The sequence below is a fragment of the Equus asinus genome, chromosome 10, assembly GCF_041296235.1.
Source record: "Equus asinus isolate D_3611 breed Donkey chromosome 10, EquAss-T2T_v2, whole genome shotgun sequence".
In the NCBI taxonomy this organism is placed as follows: domain Eukaryota; kingdom Metazoa; phylum Chordata; class Mammalia; order Perissodactyla; family Equidae; genus Equus; species Equus asinus.
The window spans coordinates 76188492-76205905 of record NC_091799.1 but is presented as its reverse complement, the minus strand read 5'-3'; the positions used below and the strand labels follow the sequence as shown (position 1 = coordinate 76205905).

The window sequence follows — 17414 nt, the reverse complement described above, 5'->3', positions numbered from 1 at the left end:
AATCAGGAGTGGGAATTCTCCATTTTTTGTAAACAAGGTATAGTCATTTTAAAAGAAAAACATGCTATCAATCTATCAACATCATGGAAATACAAACTGCAAGAACATGACTCATTTCTGAATCAGGATATCTTTGCCTATGAGTAGTTGAAAATGCAACTCAAAAATAGCTGAAACAATAGAGAAAAGTTATTATTTTCTAGTAAGAAGGCCAGAAGCATGGACACTCCAGAGTTGGTTAATTCAGGGGCTTAGTGATGTCACAAAGGGTCCAGATTCATGCCTCTGCTGGAGCCTCTTCCATGTGTTGGCCTAGACCACAAATGGAAATCCTCTCAAGGTGGCAAGATGGCTGCAGCAATTTCAAGCATCACATTCAGACTTGGCAACATTTAGAAGAGATCATCTCTTCCTGTGAACTCTTGAAGAGTGAGAAAGTCCTTCTAAGAAGCCTTCCAAAAGATGCTCCTCACCTCTTGTTCATCAGACTTGCATCACCTGCACCGTCTAAACCACATGGGGAAGGGAAATGGGACACCCCTGATTGACTTAAACCAATTGCAATTTAATTTTTGGGTCTGGTGTTGGAATTGGGACCAGCCTCTTGTGAAATAGTGGCCATTGACAGGGGGATGAATAGATTTTGGGAGGTGGGGAGAGGGAGAGGTAATAAATAGTACTTGCTACAATATAGTAGTTAGATTTTAAGCTATATCCCAGTGTTAGAAATTGGAATGAAGAATCCATTTTTGTCTATATGCATCTTTATAAATGCCTGAAGTTCTTTAGAATGCAGTTTTGATAAGCAATTTGTGTGAAATATAATAGGAATAATTTGGTAATCAAGAAATATGAAGCAGATTTAATTAACTTTGAAATGCTTTTTAAAATAGTAAATGTTTCTAACATTTTATAAAACTATCCAAATATAATGAGTTTCTTAGAAAAGGGTTCACCATTTTTGCATTTACGTTTCTTTTTAGTACTAGCAGGTAAACTCTCTATACAAGATTTATTTGGTCTTTGTCACTTAAATTTTCCACTAATCAATTTCTCTATAAAATTATGGATGCAATTAAGAATGTATTTAAGAACTAAACTTAATCATTCCCTTTTTCTAATTTTAATTTATTTCTGTATTTTTTCCCAAGCATAGTAATGATTATAGGCCATGTTCAAAGCAATAGCAATTCCTATTTACTCAATAATGCCCATAGAAAGCTGAAAGTGTTCTGGAATGTAATTTGGGGACATGAAAGAGATCAGCATCTAATGTCATCATGTCATTTGTTACACTTATAGACAGACAGGTAGGATAGGTAATAATGTAACAAATAAACCACCCCCAAATCTCAGAAAGGTTTACTTTTTGCTCATGCCACATACCCACAGAAGTTTGACAGAGTTCTCTAGACTAGAGGACTCTGCTCATGTTAGTGACTCAGAGACTCAAGTTGATGGAGCAGTCACCATTTCAAATGTGCCACAGTGAAAGGCGGGCCTTTGGAGAATCTTCATGCCAACAATTACATTTTGTCCAGAAGCTAAACATGTACTCCTGCTCACATTTCATTAGTCAGAACCAATTACGTGGTACCCCAACCCACAGGAGCCAAGAAGTATGATCCTACCAGGTCCCTGGGAGATGGAGAGCCAGCCACACTGGTGAGTAGCACTTTTGACAATTGCAAAGATGTACCAGTGTGAATCACTGCCTTTTGGTAGAAGAGGAGACAAGTCCCAAAGCAAGAATTAGTTTTCAGTTGTTATAAACAAAATGGAGATGTTTCAGTTAGGGTGGTGCTTTAGATCCTGGTGTTATTACAAATACAGCTTCATGGAGGAGACAAATTCCGGTCTCCTGGCTTTGAACTGTGATATGGCTTTACCCTCATGTTTTAGGTAAAATGTAGTCTTTCCAAATCCACTATGTTGTTCCATCATGCAAGGGTGGTTAAGCAAGCAATCCTTCGAGTGTTATTTCCAGCTACCCAGTTGAATTTGCTCTTCACTTTCTATTTATGGATCTTCTGTTCATATTGCTTTGATATCACAGATTGTCAGGTTTTCAATTGTAAACACTGGGCCACCTCCATTTATTTGGCATGAAGGGTGATTCATTCCAAAGAGAACTTAAAACATTTATGGCTGATGTTGATCATTGTGGTCACGCCTGCATGAGCACAGTGAACACGCACATTTCATCAGCTTAGTTAGATGTGGAGTCTGAATACTCCAGCCATCTCTCTCTCTTGAACACGCTAAGCAAATCCATGGGCTCCTGAATAAATTGGGCTTCAAGACAAGATTGACGATAGAGGAAGTGTCTCATGTGGTGGGAAATAAGAGGTGAAGTCCAGTCACTCTTCTCCATCGGCATTAAATGATAACACCCAAGTAGTTGAATGCACATTTTATTCTAGGCTCTTTAGTAGTTGCAATATATATTTATTGCCAATCCTCAGAACAAATAGAATGAGTTGACTGGTATTGTCCCTATTTTCACAAAAGGAAACTGAGTCTCAGAAGAACTCAGTCCATGTTCAAACAGCTACTCAGTATCTCCAACTGTTATCAAACTTTGAGAATTTAGGCTCAATTTTATTTTGTTAAACTGTCCAGTTTTTTTATTTCCTAAGGATGTTATCGGTACCTGTAAGTTTTTAATAGTAACTCAATGCTTTCTATTTTGTGTAATACTGGTTTAAGTATACCTTTAAAATCTGCCCAGTATACCATAAACCTCTCCAAAAATCTCTGCATGATTATAGACCTAACTCCTGTGGCTTAGCAGGTATTCAGAAAATGCTTGTGAATGAATGAATGAATGCATGTGTGGCTTACATGGCTGGCTGAAAGCTACTACCTGCCTCGTGTGGGCAGGTCTAGACCAATGAGGCTGGCTTGAACTCCAAGGCCAATTTGTCATCAGTGTGTCTATACAAGCAGAATTAGCTATCTGTTCTTTTCACCTAAGTAGAAGCAAAAATTTTTAGGATGAGTTTTCATGCCCAATTATTCAAAAAAAAAAATGCCTGCTGATTGTAGAAAATCTAGAAGTACAGAAAAATATAAATAAGGAAATGAAAATAACTCTAAATTCCAGAGATTTGTTCTCCCGATCGTTGTTTTTAAAGGCTTTCGTACACACACAATTTACATAGCTGTAATTATATATAGTATTGTAACCTGGTTTGTCATCTTTTATTATGTCCTTTCCTATCTTTTTTTAAAAGATGCTTGTCAGTGGTCTCATACTGTCCCATCATATGGAGGGGCCATAATTTATTATTGGACATTTAGACTCTATCATTTTTTGCTATTAAAAATAATGTCGTGATGAACATCTTTCTATATAAATCTTTGTGAGCATGACTTTCAAGGCACCATCTGTTCCTTGGAGTCCCTTGATTGGTGACACATACCTCTACTAACTGACATTTGACACGTGGAACTGAAGCTGTGCAGCTAGAACTTGTCAAGAAGACAAATAGGATAGCAGTGGCCTGTCTCACTCTCATAAAATAAAATGGATACAAGTATAATTTTGCAGGCCATTTGTTTGGTTAGAAGATTGATGCCTCATTGATTCCACACACAACGTATTCCAAAAGAATGAAGGTGACCTTAGAGAGAGCCAGCCATTTCAAATCCAATTAATCAAGCTTCAGGGGATTTGGTGCCCAACACCAACTGGAGACATCATGGTCTGTGAGAGTCTCATTACTCAGAATTTGAATTGAGGAAGGGATGTGGATTAGGTTTAGCTTGTGGCTGCTCTTCTGGGTATAACAGAAGAGCTCAATCTTTAAAACTAAAGAAAGGTGATTGTGGGAGTTGCAGGCTTTTGTAGAAGGAGAAAAAAACAGTAACATATTCTAAAATTTAGAGAGCTTTACTAAAGCCTGCCAAAAAGAGGAACTCTTTAGTTAAACTTGAATGTCACCTCACCAGAGGACTGGAATTTTAAAATCATAGTCTTAGAGCTCTGCTCCTAGGATCTGTGAGATAAATAGCATTCTATCTATAAAATTCTTTAAATGGAGGTCTCATTTATTTTGTCAATATCTGGCAGAATCAACAAAAATTACAATCCATATTTTAAAAAAAGACCTGAATTGGTTTCCAGTTACTTAAGCTATAAGCATGAATGGTTGGTACTCATCTCTGGTAGCCCAAGAGGATAAAGCTGTTACCTCTCATCTAGAATTTATTTAATCTTCTAGGACAGCGTTGGAGATTCTAGGTCCAAATTCCAGGTATTTAATATATTTCAGGTTTGCTCTCTGCTTCATGATGACAATTTTATCACTAGCTCTTAACACTTGTACTAAATTGCTATATTAATATTAATATCAGAGTGAAAAATTCCACTGGTAAATGGAATGCAAATCAGCCTAATGCAAACTTTAATGGATTAGCGCACTCAAAAAATCCTTTGAAACAAAGGTAACTAAAGTGGCAAAAAGACTAACTAATCACCATTAAAAGGGAAGATTGCTACAAGTAAAAGAATAAAACACTTTAAAGCAAGCATGACTGATTTTAATCAAACAATATGAGTGTAATAGCTGGTATAAACCTTTGATTATATTATGGGGTGCAAAAAGAAAACATTTTGTTTTCCCCAATCACAGTGCTATAGGTTAAACCGTGTCTGCAAAAAAAGATACATTAAAGTCCAAAACCTTGGTACCTGTGAATGTGACTTGATTTAGAAATAGGGTCTGTGCAGATGTAATCCAAGTAAGATGAGGCCATTAGAGTGGGCCTGAGCCGACATGAGTGCTGTCCTCACAAGACAATGCAAATTTGGGTAGACAGACGTGCACAGAAGGAAGACGATGAAGACAGCCAAGTGATTATGGAGGCAGAGACTGGAGTGATGCATCTCCAAGCCAAGGAATGCCAAGGATTTCTGACGAACACCAAAACCCAGAAAAGGCAAAGAAGAATTCTATCCCACAGATTTCCGAGAACATGGCACTGCTGACACATTAATTTCAGATTTCTTCACTGTGAGACAACATATTTCATTGTTTTAAGTCATGCAGTTTGTGGTACTTTGTTATGTCAGCCCTAGAAAACTAATGCCATGCTCACAGCTTTCACTATGTTCTGCCAAATTCCGGTTTCCTCATGCTTCATGTCTGGGACAGGTCACGTAGATTTCTGGTCAGTTTCTGTTTTCAAAAGTTGGTCCAGTTTAAGTCTCTACTGTCATATCCAATTTACATCTTATCTCTTTCTCCGCCTCCAGGGTCAGCCAGGCTTGTGGATCTGAAGACGTGGGGTCGGGAGGGTACCAGGGTTGCTCTTGTCTGTTTATAACCCCTCTGGCATCATAGAAGTGATGGGGAGGAGCATGCCTCATTCTAGGACACTCCCCTCCCCTTGATCTGCTGGGTCTGGCTGTCTGGTATTGGAAGCAAGGAAGTGGACCCAGAAGAGATGGCAGGAGTTATTTGATGTAATAGACAGTGACGGAGCATCACCTCTGGACTTGTTCTTACTAAATCTGGTTCTATGTTATTGGTGGTTCCTGTGTTTCTTGGCGTGGTGTTTTGGTTTACCCCTACCCACTCTGTCCCCCAGAACTCCCTGTGAGAGAGGCAGCCGTGGCTCCTTTTGGTACTTTCCATAGGTTTATGTTCAAGACTCAGGATGGCCTCAGAGCTCCTGCCTTTCCTCTTCTCTGTATTCCTTCCTGCTGAGCCAGCAGTACCAAAGTTCTCCATTCCTTCCCTATGCCTTGGGATTCTGATAGAGCAAGGGCTGCACCCAGTCATGCCACACCACTCCCTGCTATGAAAATGGTGCAGGCTTGTCTTGTAAGCATCCTGCCCTCAGCACTCTCTAGGCAGGAAGTGGTCTTGTGCTCATATAAGGGAGAACTCCACCAGTGGTATGGATCCCCATCTCTGGGAACTCCTCCAGCGCCCTGCTCACCAGCGGCAGCTCTAAGATTCCACAGCATCCAGCCAGCGAGGGCAGGACCACATATCCTTGTGACCCCACACCCTACAAATGATTCTCTCGGGGCTTCAGTTGCCTAGCTTCAGTGGGTACTTTCAGCATCATCCTCCTCTTCACCAACGGGAGGAAAAGCACAGGAGAGGAGGAGGACTTTCACTATGAGCACTGCATTCATGTGGCTGCAGATCCCCATGGCTCCCCTCCCTCTGCCCATAGTCCTGCTGTATAGCCTGGAGAGGTGTGGGGCTGGTGTGAGAGTTGGGTACAGCAGTTCTGAGGAAAGTTCCTTGAATCAGTTGTTAGTGGCTTTCCTTAGGATGTGAGAGTATTTAATTCCTCTTTGCCCTCCATCTGGGGTCTTGGGAGTGCCAAAGGCTTGAGGCTTAAAAGTGTGGTCTGTACCACTCCTGTAGTGAGGAGGGAGTGGAGTGACTTCCCTGGGAAAAAGATAGGTTACAGACTCCTAGAAAAAGAAAACTTCCCACTCAGTTGCTGTTATACCAGGAAAATATGTTTTCTGTTTCTAGGCTTTTTCCTTTCTCATTCTTCTCCTTTGATATTACAAGATGTTTTAGATTTTGCTAACATCCTTTGATTAACGAGATCGAAGAGGAGCTGCATTTCCTGTAAAACAGTCTAGTGTGGGTGCCACCCGGGAGCTGTAGTTCACAGCCCCCTTTCACGAGGTGGGAATCCAAATGTAAAACAGTCTAGCGTGGGTGCCACCAGGGAGCTGTAGTTCATAGCCCCCTTCCACGAGGTGGGAATCCCAATGAGTTTTAGAGGAAGGGAATGCGTTTCCACTCACCTGCTTAGACATTGGCTGGCTAAGGTTTTGAGATCAATTAGTAATCAGGATTAGCTGGTTGATGACTCGATTTCTAAACTAAGTATTCTCAAATGTGATCCCCTCATGATCATCAGCAGTACTACCTGGAAAGTTGTTAGAAACACAAATTCTCAGGCTCCACCCCAGACCTACTGAACCAGAAACTGGGGGTCAGTCACAGGGATGTGTATTAACAAGAGCTTCAGGTGATTCCGAGCACACTAATATTTGAGAACTGCTCTTTCAAAGAATCTTCTCTTCTCCAATCCAAAACGACAATATGGGCGTCTACTTGACATGGCCTAATACGAAAGATCTGACTGCTTTAAAAATTATTCCTTCAAAATTATCTTATGATTTTCCATCCATCACACACTTCAGCTTACAAGCTGAATCTTTTTTCTCCTTGCTAAGAAAATGGAATTCCAGAAGTTTATTCTTAACTACTTTAAACAGGGTAATTTCCACTTGAGTGCAATCATCCTTAATGTGATGCTTATTACTATGGAATATTTGCTTGCATGAGATAAGGCTTAAGGATAGGATTCACCCTTCCCTGCATTATTTTTCCATACAATTATCACCATCAAACCTACTATATATTTTACCTGCCTGTTTTATTTTTTGTAGATCTTCTTCCACGTGAACGTGAGCTTCATGAGGGCTTTTGTCTGTTTTGTTCACTGCTGACTCCCCAGCACCTGAAACAGTACTTGGCCCATTATAGACATTCCGAATTATTTGCTGAATGAATGCATGAAAGTTCACTTTCAAGAATGTGTTTTACAAGTTGTTGTAGATTTCCGTGTTTACTAATTCGCTGAAGGAAATTATGGTTTTTGTTCCTATTTCTACTTGTGAGGATGCTTAATACTGCAGGCTTCATAAAGTCCTTGGAAGTTCCATCATTTTAGTGCAACCTGAACAGAGGAATTTGCTAGATTGACGTGAAAGTTATTACCTAGGAGTGTGCTACAGGGGGTCATATGCTGGAACTGGATAGAGGAGGCTAAGACAGGAGAGGTAGGGGAGAATAATTACATGAAACTAACACAAGAGAATTTGTCAGTAACTTCTAGGCCTGCCAGTCTGTTGTTTGTACAAGAATGCCCTTTTGTAGGGATTATTTTTGGATGGTAAATCTGTTTATCAGTAATTGTGTTAGACCAAACACCTCCCAGGATGCAGTATTTCCACTTTTCTGTTGGCACATCTTACAGCTCCTATTTCACAGATGTTCACTGTTTTCTTACTGGTTGATGATCCCATTTTGACACAGTAGAGTTGGTGTCCACCCTTGAAGCACTGGGGCGGTAGTAGGCAGACACATTTGGAAGTGGGGGCTGCAATGAGAGAGAGAGACGGTGTGACTCACCACAGTGCTTTAGAATTTGATCTCACCTAACTTGTCCCCAGAGTGGTGAGCACCTTGGTGGCAATGAATAAGAAAGCTGGAACACAGGCGATGACTCGAAAGACCCAACCATTGTTGAAAGGAGTGATCTGGATGTAAGAGAGCAGAGTGCACTACTAAGCCAGTAAGATTCAGGAGTTGGGCTGTCTCTGACTCCTCCCTCTCACTCACTGCCCAGATCCAATCGATCCCCAAGTCCTGTCAATCCATTTCCACAATGTCTTCAGTCCTTTCTGTTCTTTTCTCATTGGCATTGACGGAATACATTTATAGTTATCATTTATTAAGCATGTACTGTGAAACCACACATCATGCCAAACACTTTATATGCTTTATTTCATTTAATCCTTACAGCAAATATATGAACTCTGTGTTATCACACTAATTCTACGTGTGAGGAAACTGAGCTCAGAGATTAAGTGATTAGCCCATGGTCCCACAATTAGTAAGTGGTAGAAGCAGGTTTTAAGTCATAAATGACACACAGGCTTGAACTCCTTAACATAACTTACACCACATTTGTTGATTTCTTTCTAGAATATTCCTGGGTTATGCCTGGGAATCTGTATTTTTAATAAGCAGTAAAATTGGGTGCTTCTCTTATGAGGCTTGGTTTCAGAACCATCCAATCATTTCATAATTCACATAAAACTTGTGTTCATGAAATAGTTTTAAAACAATTATTTAGGGGCAAAGTTACCAAAGCCAAGTATATTAAATCAATTTTGAGTAAAGGGATATAGGCTCATTCATAAATACATGCATGTTTTCATCAAAGTTCAAGGTCCTCCACAGTTTGCCCTCCATATCCCTTTGCAACATTATCTTTTCTGCTCTCTCCATTCCAGGTAGATCAATTCTCTCTCTGTTTCCCCAAAAAGCCACCAAAGGTGGTCAGTTTTTTCCTTTTGTCCATATTATCCCCTTTTTTTTGCCATACTGATGTGCTCTTTACTACTTTTTCCCTACACGTCCAGTTTCTACAAGTCGCACGTCCTCCATGAACCATTTCATAGCCACTTCACCCCCACACTGATCTTTCCTTTAACTAAACTTTGATGATGTAAATTTGTCAATACTATATCTGACATTTTTATACTTTCTTGTCAGCCAGCTTTTCGTATGTCTTTCTCCCAAGACAATTATAAGTGCTCTGTTTGAGAGCTAAGATTCGTCCATCTGTATGTCCCACTCAGCTCTTAACAAGGTGCTCAATTAATTGTGCTTCATCAATTGATTTCAAATTCTGAATTTCGGGGGGGGGGGCGGTATAAGTATCCAAAAAAAGAAGTGTATCTGATAGATCTGAGATAATTCATGTTGCCAAAATATCTGAGTTGGCCTAAAAAATCAGCAATGATGTCATTAATGAGTAGCTTCTTTTGGGTAGATGTAATTTCTTTCCCATGTGTTTCAACTGATGGGAGAAAAAAGGGAAAGGAAATGGGGAGGTGCTCATATGCATATGCTTCCTGCCCTTGGTGGGAAATACTTAATGAAAATGCATGCATTTCCCTTCTATGCCCTCTGTCAACTGGCTAAAGAAGATTCTAGTTATGGAAAGTCTTGTCCATTGCTGGAAAGGACAGGGTTTGGCAAAGGACAGGAGACTATTTCACCTCTGGAGAGGAAGTCAGTTCCCTAAGCTTCTGGAAAGACCATGCTCACTGCTCTTTTACCATAGTTATGGGTTAAATGCTCTTAGCAAGTTTATATTCAGACTACCAGCACCCAAAGGCATTTCCCACCATCTCTACCAATTCATCCTCCAACACACAGCTCTCTTGCTTCCAGCCTTATGAAACCCTTCCAGGCCAGAAGATATTTATCTCTCTTACAGCTCTTATCACATTCTGCCTTGCATTAAAGTTCTTCATGCAATTACTTTGTAAAGTTACTTCTCCAAGTACTGTGAACAATTTGAGGATATAAAGGCCCTTTATCTTCAGACCTCTCACCATACTTGTATAGTGACTTCCACATATTGGGTACCACATGGATGTTGGCTGAGTAAATCTTCTCCTCCTGTTGGTTGATGGTGGATATTTTTGAAAGTCAGACAAAACATTTAATAGTCATAAAAATAGGCTCCTTGGGAAGCCGTTTGTGTTCTAACATTTGAAAAGTGAACTTCATGTTATTTTGAAGTTTCATTTTAAACTCTTTCGTATTTCATTTTAGATAGGGAGGAAATGAGTAGCAAAGTACACAATGTAATCAAGAACACAATTTAATCAAAGTGACATTCAACTCAAAATTAATAATATCCCAACTTCCCATGAGTGGGTTGGGTATAAAATACATTTTCAGCTTTCTCTCTCTTCCTGAATGCTGTGGTTTGTACACGGATGCCGTTCTCTAGTGCTCCCCGAACAGAATTCTCTGCCCCCTTCACTTTCGCTCACCAATTAGAGGAGGCTGGCAGAGGCACACTATCTCTTTAGGGGGAAAAATACTCTCAGGTTTCTGATTGTGTGCAGAATCAAAGAATATTTTAGATACCTTAACTCTCTTCTTAAGGAAATGTTCATGTTTTAGTTGGATTATCCTAAGACATTCTGCTCACTTGAGCGATATAGGTTAAGTCTTCAAACTTTTTAGTGTTATTTTTTAGACAAACTTAGACTTCTAAAGACAGTGGGATTTAGATAGATGTACAGTAATGGGTGATAGTAAAGACAAATATTTTGATGAAATTGTAAGCTGCAGATTATTTTTCATTCAGATAGATTTGAAAAGAATAATTTGTGGGAAAATATTTAAAAAACAGAAAGAAAGTCTCTGTAATAGAGGAGTTCCATGAAGACATTTTCTCCATTATACAGAAGGAAGAATGGAAGCTAACAGCAAACACCTCCCACATACTTAGACTACACACCTATTGTGGTATAGACAGGGACCACTGTCATCCTCCCTGTTGACCAAATTCCTTTTATTTTCCATATGTATTTTTGACAGTAATGTCCTTATACTATAATTTGCAGGGAAAAAGTTTATATTTTAAATACAAAATGATATTGCATAATACTTTCAGCTCTTTTCTACCATAAATTATTAGTTCTCAGAGAGATGTCAGCTGGGTAATGGTGTTGGTCAGGCAGCCAAAAAATGAATAGTTGTATTTATCTGCAAGATGATTTAATACTGATTAGAAATGGGCAATGTATATCTCAGGCCCTGGTTTGCTGTCTCTTATGTGGAATTGTCTTGTTCAGATATGGAATGAAGTTTGGAAGCCCCAGACATTGACCTCCTGAGTTGCCACCATCAGATGGCCTGTTGACCATGCCACCTATGTCTACCCTCTGTCATGAGTTCAATCCTGCTGCCTGCCAAGGGAATGGGATCTTGATAATCAACTTTAAGTGGATCAGGAAGGAAGTGGATTTGGGTAATAAGTCCTCTCCCCTTTTCCAGGATCAAACCGAAGATCATTGGGCTGGAATGTGAAAGAAGAATCAAGGGGAACAATAAGGTTTTTATCTTTGTTTTTGCAAAAGTAAGTGGTTTCAGCAAAAGTTAGATGTAACAATTCAAGTTTCTATTGCATACTTTGTGCCTTGATTTAAGATAATTTTTTGAAGATGTGTCACAAGGGAAATCTAGCTGCCTATTTGAGTTCTGTTAAATCCCGATATTCAACCCATATTTATGTATTATATGAAGCTTAGATGGGTTATTTCAGGGTCAAACTTCATCTTAGAGCAAATGTACTGCTGTGAAGTTTCTGCTTCTAAGAAATTCACAAATGAAATTTCAATAGCCAATATGCTTATGGAAAGTGGAAATGTAACGCTACTTCTTGAATATTAAATTGGCAGAGATATAAAGGAGTGATAACTCCAACATTTGTGAGGGTGTGGGATGGCAGTCTTTATTATATGTTGTAGAGAGAAATATAATATGGTCAAAATATTTCTGGAAAGCAGGTTAATACATTGTATCAACAAAGACTATATTTTAAAATAATATTTAACTAGAAATTCCATTTTCTGAGGTATATCTTAAGGAAATAATCTTAGATTATAGATTTATCTGTGATAAATTTGTCTATTACAACACTGTTTATAATAGTCAAATATTGGGAAAAATCTAAATGCCTAAAAGAAGATTGGTTAAATAAATCACAGAATGTCCACATGGGCTTTTGTAGACATGGAAAATTATGTGGCAGAATAATATATGACAACATGGAAATAGTTTCAGAAATAGTTTCATGATATCTTAAGCAAAAAGCAGCAATACATAAAATAGAATATAGAGTATGATCTTATTTTATTTTTTTTAATTTGTAATATAATCGGGGCCACTCTTGAGGTATGTGAGGCCCCAGGGAAAAATTTTTTATGTGATGCCTCTCTATATAACCAGTTAAAGTCACTCTGAATTAGTGTCAGCACCATAGTAGCAGTCCAATCTCAAGCAATCTTGAGAAAAGAATACCCTGCTGGCTGGTGGCTCACAGGCTGCTCTCTGGGTATGAAGGTCTAAATCTGAGCCAGGATGACTCTATAGGTGGACTCACAGAGCTCCTTGGAGCATCTGGCTGACCTCATGCATAGCCAGAGAGAGAAGCAGTAGAGGATCAGAGAATGTTCCATGAAGGAACTGAGGCCAAGAGCAACCCTGTTTGAAGTCAGGGTGTCCCGCCTGAATAATACTGTCAGCCTTAGCTGGTCCCAGGCACTGCAAGAGGACTTAAAAAAACATTGAGGAAGATACTTCCAGCAATCGGTTCCATGAGGAACCCAGCCCAGGCTCAGGGCGCTCTACCTATGCTGGCCCCAGCTGGTCTCAACTGCCAGAGAAAAACTTAGACAATTTTGATGAAGTTCCTCCAAAGTTGGGGGTGAGAAGAGTGCCTGAAGCACGAGATTGGGACGAATGCTCTTCTTACTGGGGTCTAAGGGTGGTACGGATTATATATGCATAGAAAAAAGATCAGGAAGATTTACACCAAAATTGTTCGTTATTTCCAATTGTGGGTAGGTTATATTTTTCCTTTCTCTTTAAATAATTTTATAAATTTTTTTTACAATGAAAAAGAATTATCTTTCATTAAGGAAGGGTTATTTTTAATAAAGAGTGTATAAATGTAAGTAAGATATATCAGCTGAGATGAAGGTTAAGTGAGAGTATTTCTAGTGTGTGGTCACCACTGGAGCTTACCTGAACATTTTTCCCAGTCGTAACAGGTGTCGTAGCCACAGGATTCTTTCTTTGTGCTATTGGATGAAAGTTTTGTCCTTTCAAGACCCCATTGCAGCTGTGGACCATCTTGGCAGGAACCAACATGTAGAAAATGGAGTTGCTGATAATTTAAACATTTCTTGGCCAAAAACTTACAAGTGGGTGAAGTAAAGTAATGATCGGAGTCTGTATCAAACACACAGAGATCTTCTGAATAATGGCTGCCCAAGAGATGAAAGCAAGCGTTTATACATGAAGACCAGAAAAAAAGAGACAGCATGTAGCCAATTTAGTATGTTAACAGCCAGTTTTCTTCTCCCTGCTTTTTTCCCTCCTGATTTCTCTTCTTTCAGTTCCTCATTTCAACTTGCCTGCGCTGGGATTCCTCTTTCTAAATTTCTCTTAATCTTGATATTATTCCTAATTGCCTTCAAATTAGTCTGAATTCTCAAATTCTGGTAATCAAAATCTTCCATAATTAGACTCCAATCAACTTTCTTTTCTCGACTTATTTTCCCATCCTCCTTAATCCCTCTTTATCACTTGACAATTGTATTGATAATTTTCTAAACTGCTAAGATTACTCTTGCTTTGCTGCCATCTCATGCCCTGCTCAATCAGCATTGTGTTCTTTCCTCTGCCTATCTGTGTCCACTTCAATTCTTGGCTACACTGTGAATCTAACCCTGATCAACCTAGCCCACAGAAAGATGCGCCTCCTCTGAACTCTATCACACTCATTGATTGCAACCCCAGAGTCTTATATCATTATATAGCTTTGCAAATGTGTTTGTATGGTGATTAAGAGCATGAGCTTTTAAGTCATTCTCTGGGTAATTTGCTTAATCTCTTAATCTTAATCTCTCTAAATACCTACTCCCAAGAGGTAACCAGTGGCCACAGCCCTTCTCTTGCTGAGAGGACAAGAGCTCCTTGATTGCTCCAAATTTGAGTTTCTTCTCTGATGTCAATTGTAGAGTTAACAATTAGTGCACCAGTGTGTAAAATTATTTCCAGGAACTAGAGCCCATAGCTGAGAAGAAAAGGTTCTAAATTCAGAGAACTTAAACTATAGGGCCAGCCACTCCCATAAACACCTTCGACGCTGTATAAAAGAGAACTGAGGACTATAGAAAGAGGCCAGAGAGGTAGGAAAGAGCTGAAATTCAGACGTTCCAGAGGACAGTCTGTATTCTCAGACTTGGTATTGTGAAGATCAAGAAAGAAGTTTCCTCTTTGTTAAATGAACAATGTGAATGTTGTAAGTACTCCTCAGAAGGCCATCTGCTGAATGAGGAGACTCCAGCAGCAAGAAGCTACGTGGTGGGCCACCTGTGCTGAATGCTGAGAAAAGTAGATAGAACCACCTTTGGGCTGAATTACATCAATGGAATTATACAGGAAAACACCCTGTGATGTTCTCCAAAATGAATAAATAAATGTGTCCCTGCAAGCAATTGTTCATCTGCAGCACAGAGGAACATGATAGCCAATCAGTGTTAAAAGTGATATATAACAATTGGGTGGCGTCTGTTGGCTTTGAAGGAGGGCAGAATAAGCCGCCCCCAAATATGCCACTTTGGCATATTGATTATTTTGAATTAAAGTTACCTAAGGAACAGCCAGTGTAAGAAAGACTCTCTGATCCTCCTTTGTTTCCCTAAAAGCAGGAAATAAATCTCCTTTGTGGAATCAGTCTCCCTATACCGGAAGGGTAGAAGGCACCCTTATTGCCTGAGATAGAGAATTCAAGGCCAAGAAGAATGTGTAAACAAACTTTGTTACTTCTTCATTAATTTACTACCCCAGGCCCTAAATCCTTTATTTTCTCAAATCTTAACAAATAATTGTTTCTGTGTCTACAAGGTATAAAAGCTGCCTGCTTTGGTCACTTCTTTGAGTCTCATATCTTTGGGGCTTCTGTGCACATGAAACTAAATTTGTTTTTCTCCTGTTAATCTGTCTTATGTCAAATTAATTACTAGACCAGCCAACGAACCTAAAAGAGAAGAGGGAAAAAGTTATCCTCTTCCACAGCTTCCTAACCCAATGCCATTCTTTCTCCTCCACAGTAATTTAACTCTAACTTTATTTAAAATGCCTACGTAGCCAGCCAAGAAACTGCATCTCATAGCCTCCCTTGCAGGTACATGTAGCCATGTGAATAAGAGAAGGTTAATAGATGGAAGCAAGTAATGGGTCTTCCAAGAGCTCTTCTTAGAAAGACAGGATGTGTCCATTTTTAGTCTTCCTTCCTTCCTGCTCCAGCAGAGCAATCTTGGACCTTGAACTAACTTTAGGGATGGGAGAACAGACAGCACAAAGGAGTCTCAGTCCTGTCTGCAATGAGAGAATCGCCATACTAGCCCTAGCTGCTTACCTCTGCATTTATTTTGTGAGACAGAGAAACAAAATTTGATCTTTAGCTAATGCTAGTTTGGCTTAAATTTGGCTGAAAGTAGCCCTTAAATTAATAAGCGCCCTCGACAGTCCCGGGTTTGTTTATGTAAAGAAGGGGCAGTTACAACAAAGAGGAGATAGCCATCTAGTCATGGCAGTCACAAGAGAATATATCATTTTTTTCTTCATGCTTCAGGATCTCTACCCCAACATGAAATAACAGACTGAAAAAGGGGTGTGTGTGTTTGTGAAGTCCACACTTACACTACTTTCTGTACTGCAAGTTTTTGGAATTACAACCTTCCCTAAACTTAGAGGGAAGAGGAAGGCTTCAAGATGATTGAGTCTGAAGTTTTCAAATGGCCGGGAATAAGTCTTTATAACCAAACTGAGACTGTGTTGATAAACAAAAGCCATGCAAACTTAGGGAATTGAGCTGAGAGATAATTAAGAAACCTTGCTACCTAGTGGGGAAGAAGGAATTCAATAGAGCACAAGGCATATCAGTTACGTGAAAAATTAATATGTTTTTTGTTTGTGCGTCAAGAAGCTCAGCTTCTCCATCAAGCTGGTTACACTACACTGGTTTTCCAATTTCCAAATAAGTCCACAGAGTATCTCTTACCTACAATCTTCTTCTGGAGACATGCAAACACATTCAGATCCCAACTGTTTTTGCCCTGGCTGACAACGGCCCTTTAATTTTGTCAGAATATCTGAAACAAAAGAAAAGGGAGTGAAGAACAGTGCACAGCATAGATTCCAAGAGATAAGCTTGAATTTAGGAGAAAAAGCAATAGTGAAAGCTTCTCATGTATCTCCTGGAGTTAGTGCCTTTGTTTGGCTTTTCCAAATAACGCTGTCTTGAAATATTCCATCTGGAAGGTCCTTTCTAGGTCTCATGAGCTGTCATTTTCCAACCTAAAATTCCTGCTAAGTTCAGATAACTGAAGAAAATGGAATTAGTGAAAGTTTTGTTTATTCGTCTTTCAAATATTTACTGAACAACTACGATATTCCCAGCACTGCAGTAGGTTCTGGGGATAGTGGATTGAGCAAAATTTGACCCAGATTCTGTGCTCACAGAACTTATAGTCTGTAATACTAATACAAAGAGATGTGCTGTCATTATTAGTGCTATTAAAGAGAAAGCATATAATCAAGACAATTGATGTAGCTAGGAAGGTTAGGAATGGTAAAAATGGGAAGAGAAAAGAGAGTGTTCAAAGCAAAGGAAACATCAGGCATAAAGCGCTCTGAAGAGAGGCAGCATGTGACTTTTCTGGAACTGAAAGAAAGCTGGTGAGGTTAAAGCACAGGAAAGTAAGATCATTTTGGCCAGAGAGGTGGGTGTGTGGCAGGCTGTGCAGGGTCTTAAGTGGCTTTTGAACAATTTTTGTCTTTATTTTATCAGCAGTGGAATGTTTTTGGTAGGTTTTAAGCAGTGGGTGGTGTGACAAAATCAGGTCTGCATTTTGAAAAAGAAATTAATTCTGGCTTCTGTGTGGAGAGTAGATTTGGATGGGCGTGGTAGTCAAGAGGATTATGGGTAGACAATCTGATGATAATTTGGACCAAAGTGCCAGAGATGAATATGGAAAGAAG

The 17414-nt window shown here is 39.4% G+C and overlaps 1 protein-coding gene across 4 annotated transcripts in view; it reads right to left on the bottom strand.

Moving 5' to 3' along the window:
* Nucleotides 1–4530: 4530 nt before the first annotated feature.
* Nucleotides 4531–17414, bottom strand: part of C6 (complement C6) — a 58600-nt gene continuing 45716 nt past the window's right edge. For 3 of the 4 annotated variants that reach the window (XM_014867418.3, XM_014867417.3, XM_070519714.1), the window contains exons 16-18: nt 16435–16525; nt 13389–13630; nt 4531–8148 (exon numbers count right to left, since the gene is read on the bottom strand). In XM_014867418.3, coding sequence (XP_014722904.2) covers nt 7967–8148; nt 13389–13630; nt 16435–16525 — 515 coding nt within the window. In that variant the 3' untranslated portion in view covers nt 4531–7966. Of the gene's footprint in view, nt 8149–11516; nt 11659–13388; nt 13631–16434; nt 16526–17414 lie in introns of those variants that run through there. The other variant, XM_070519713.1, reaches the window with a different exon arrangement.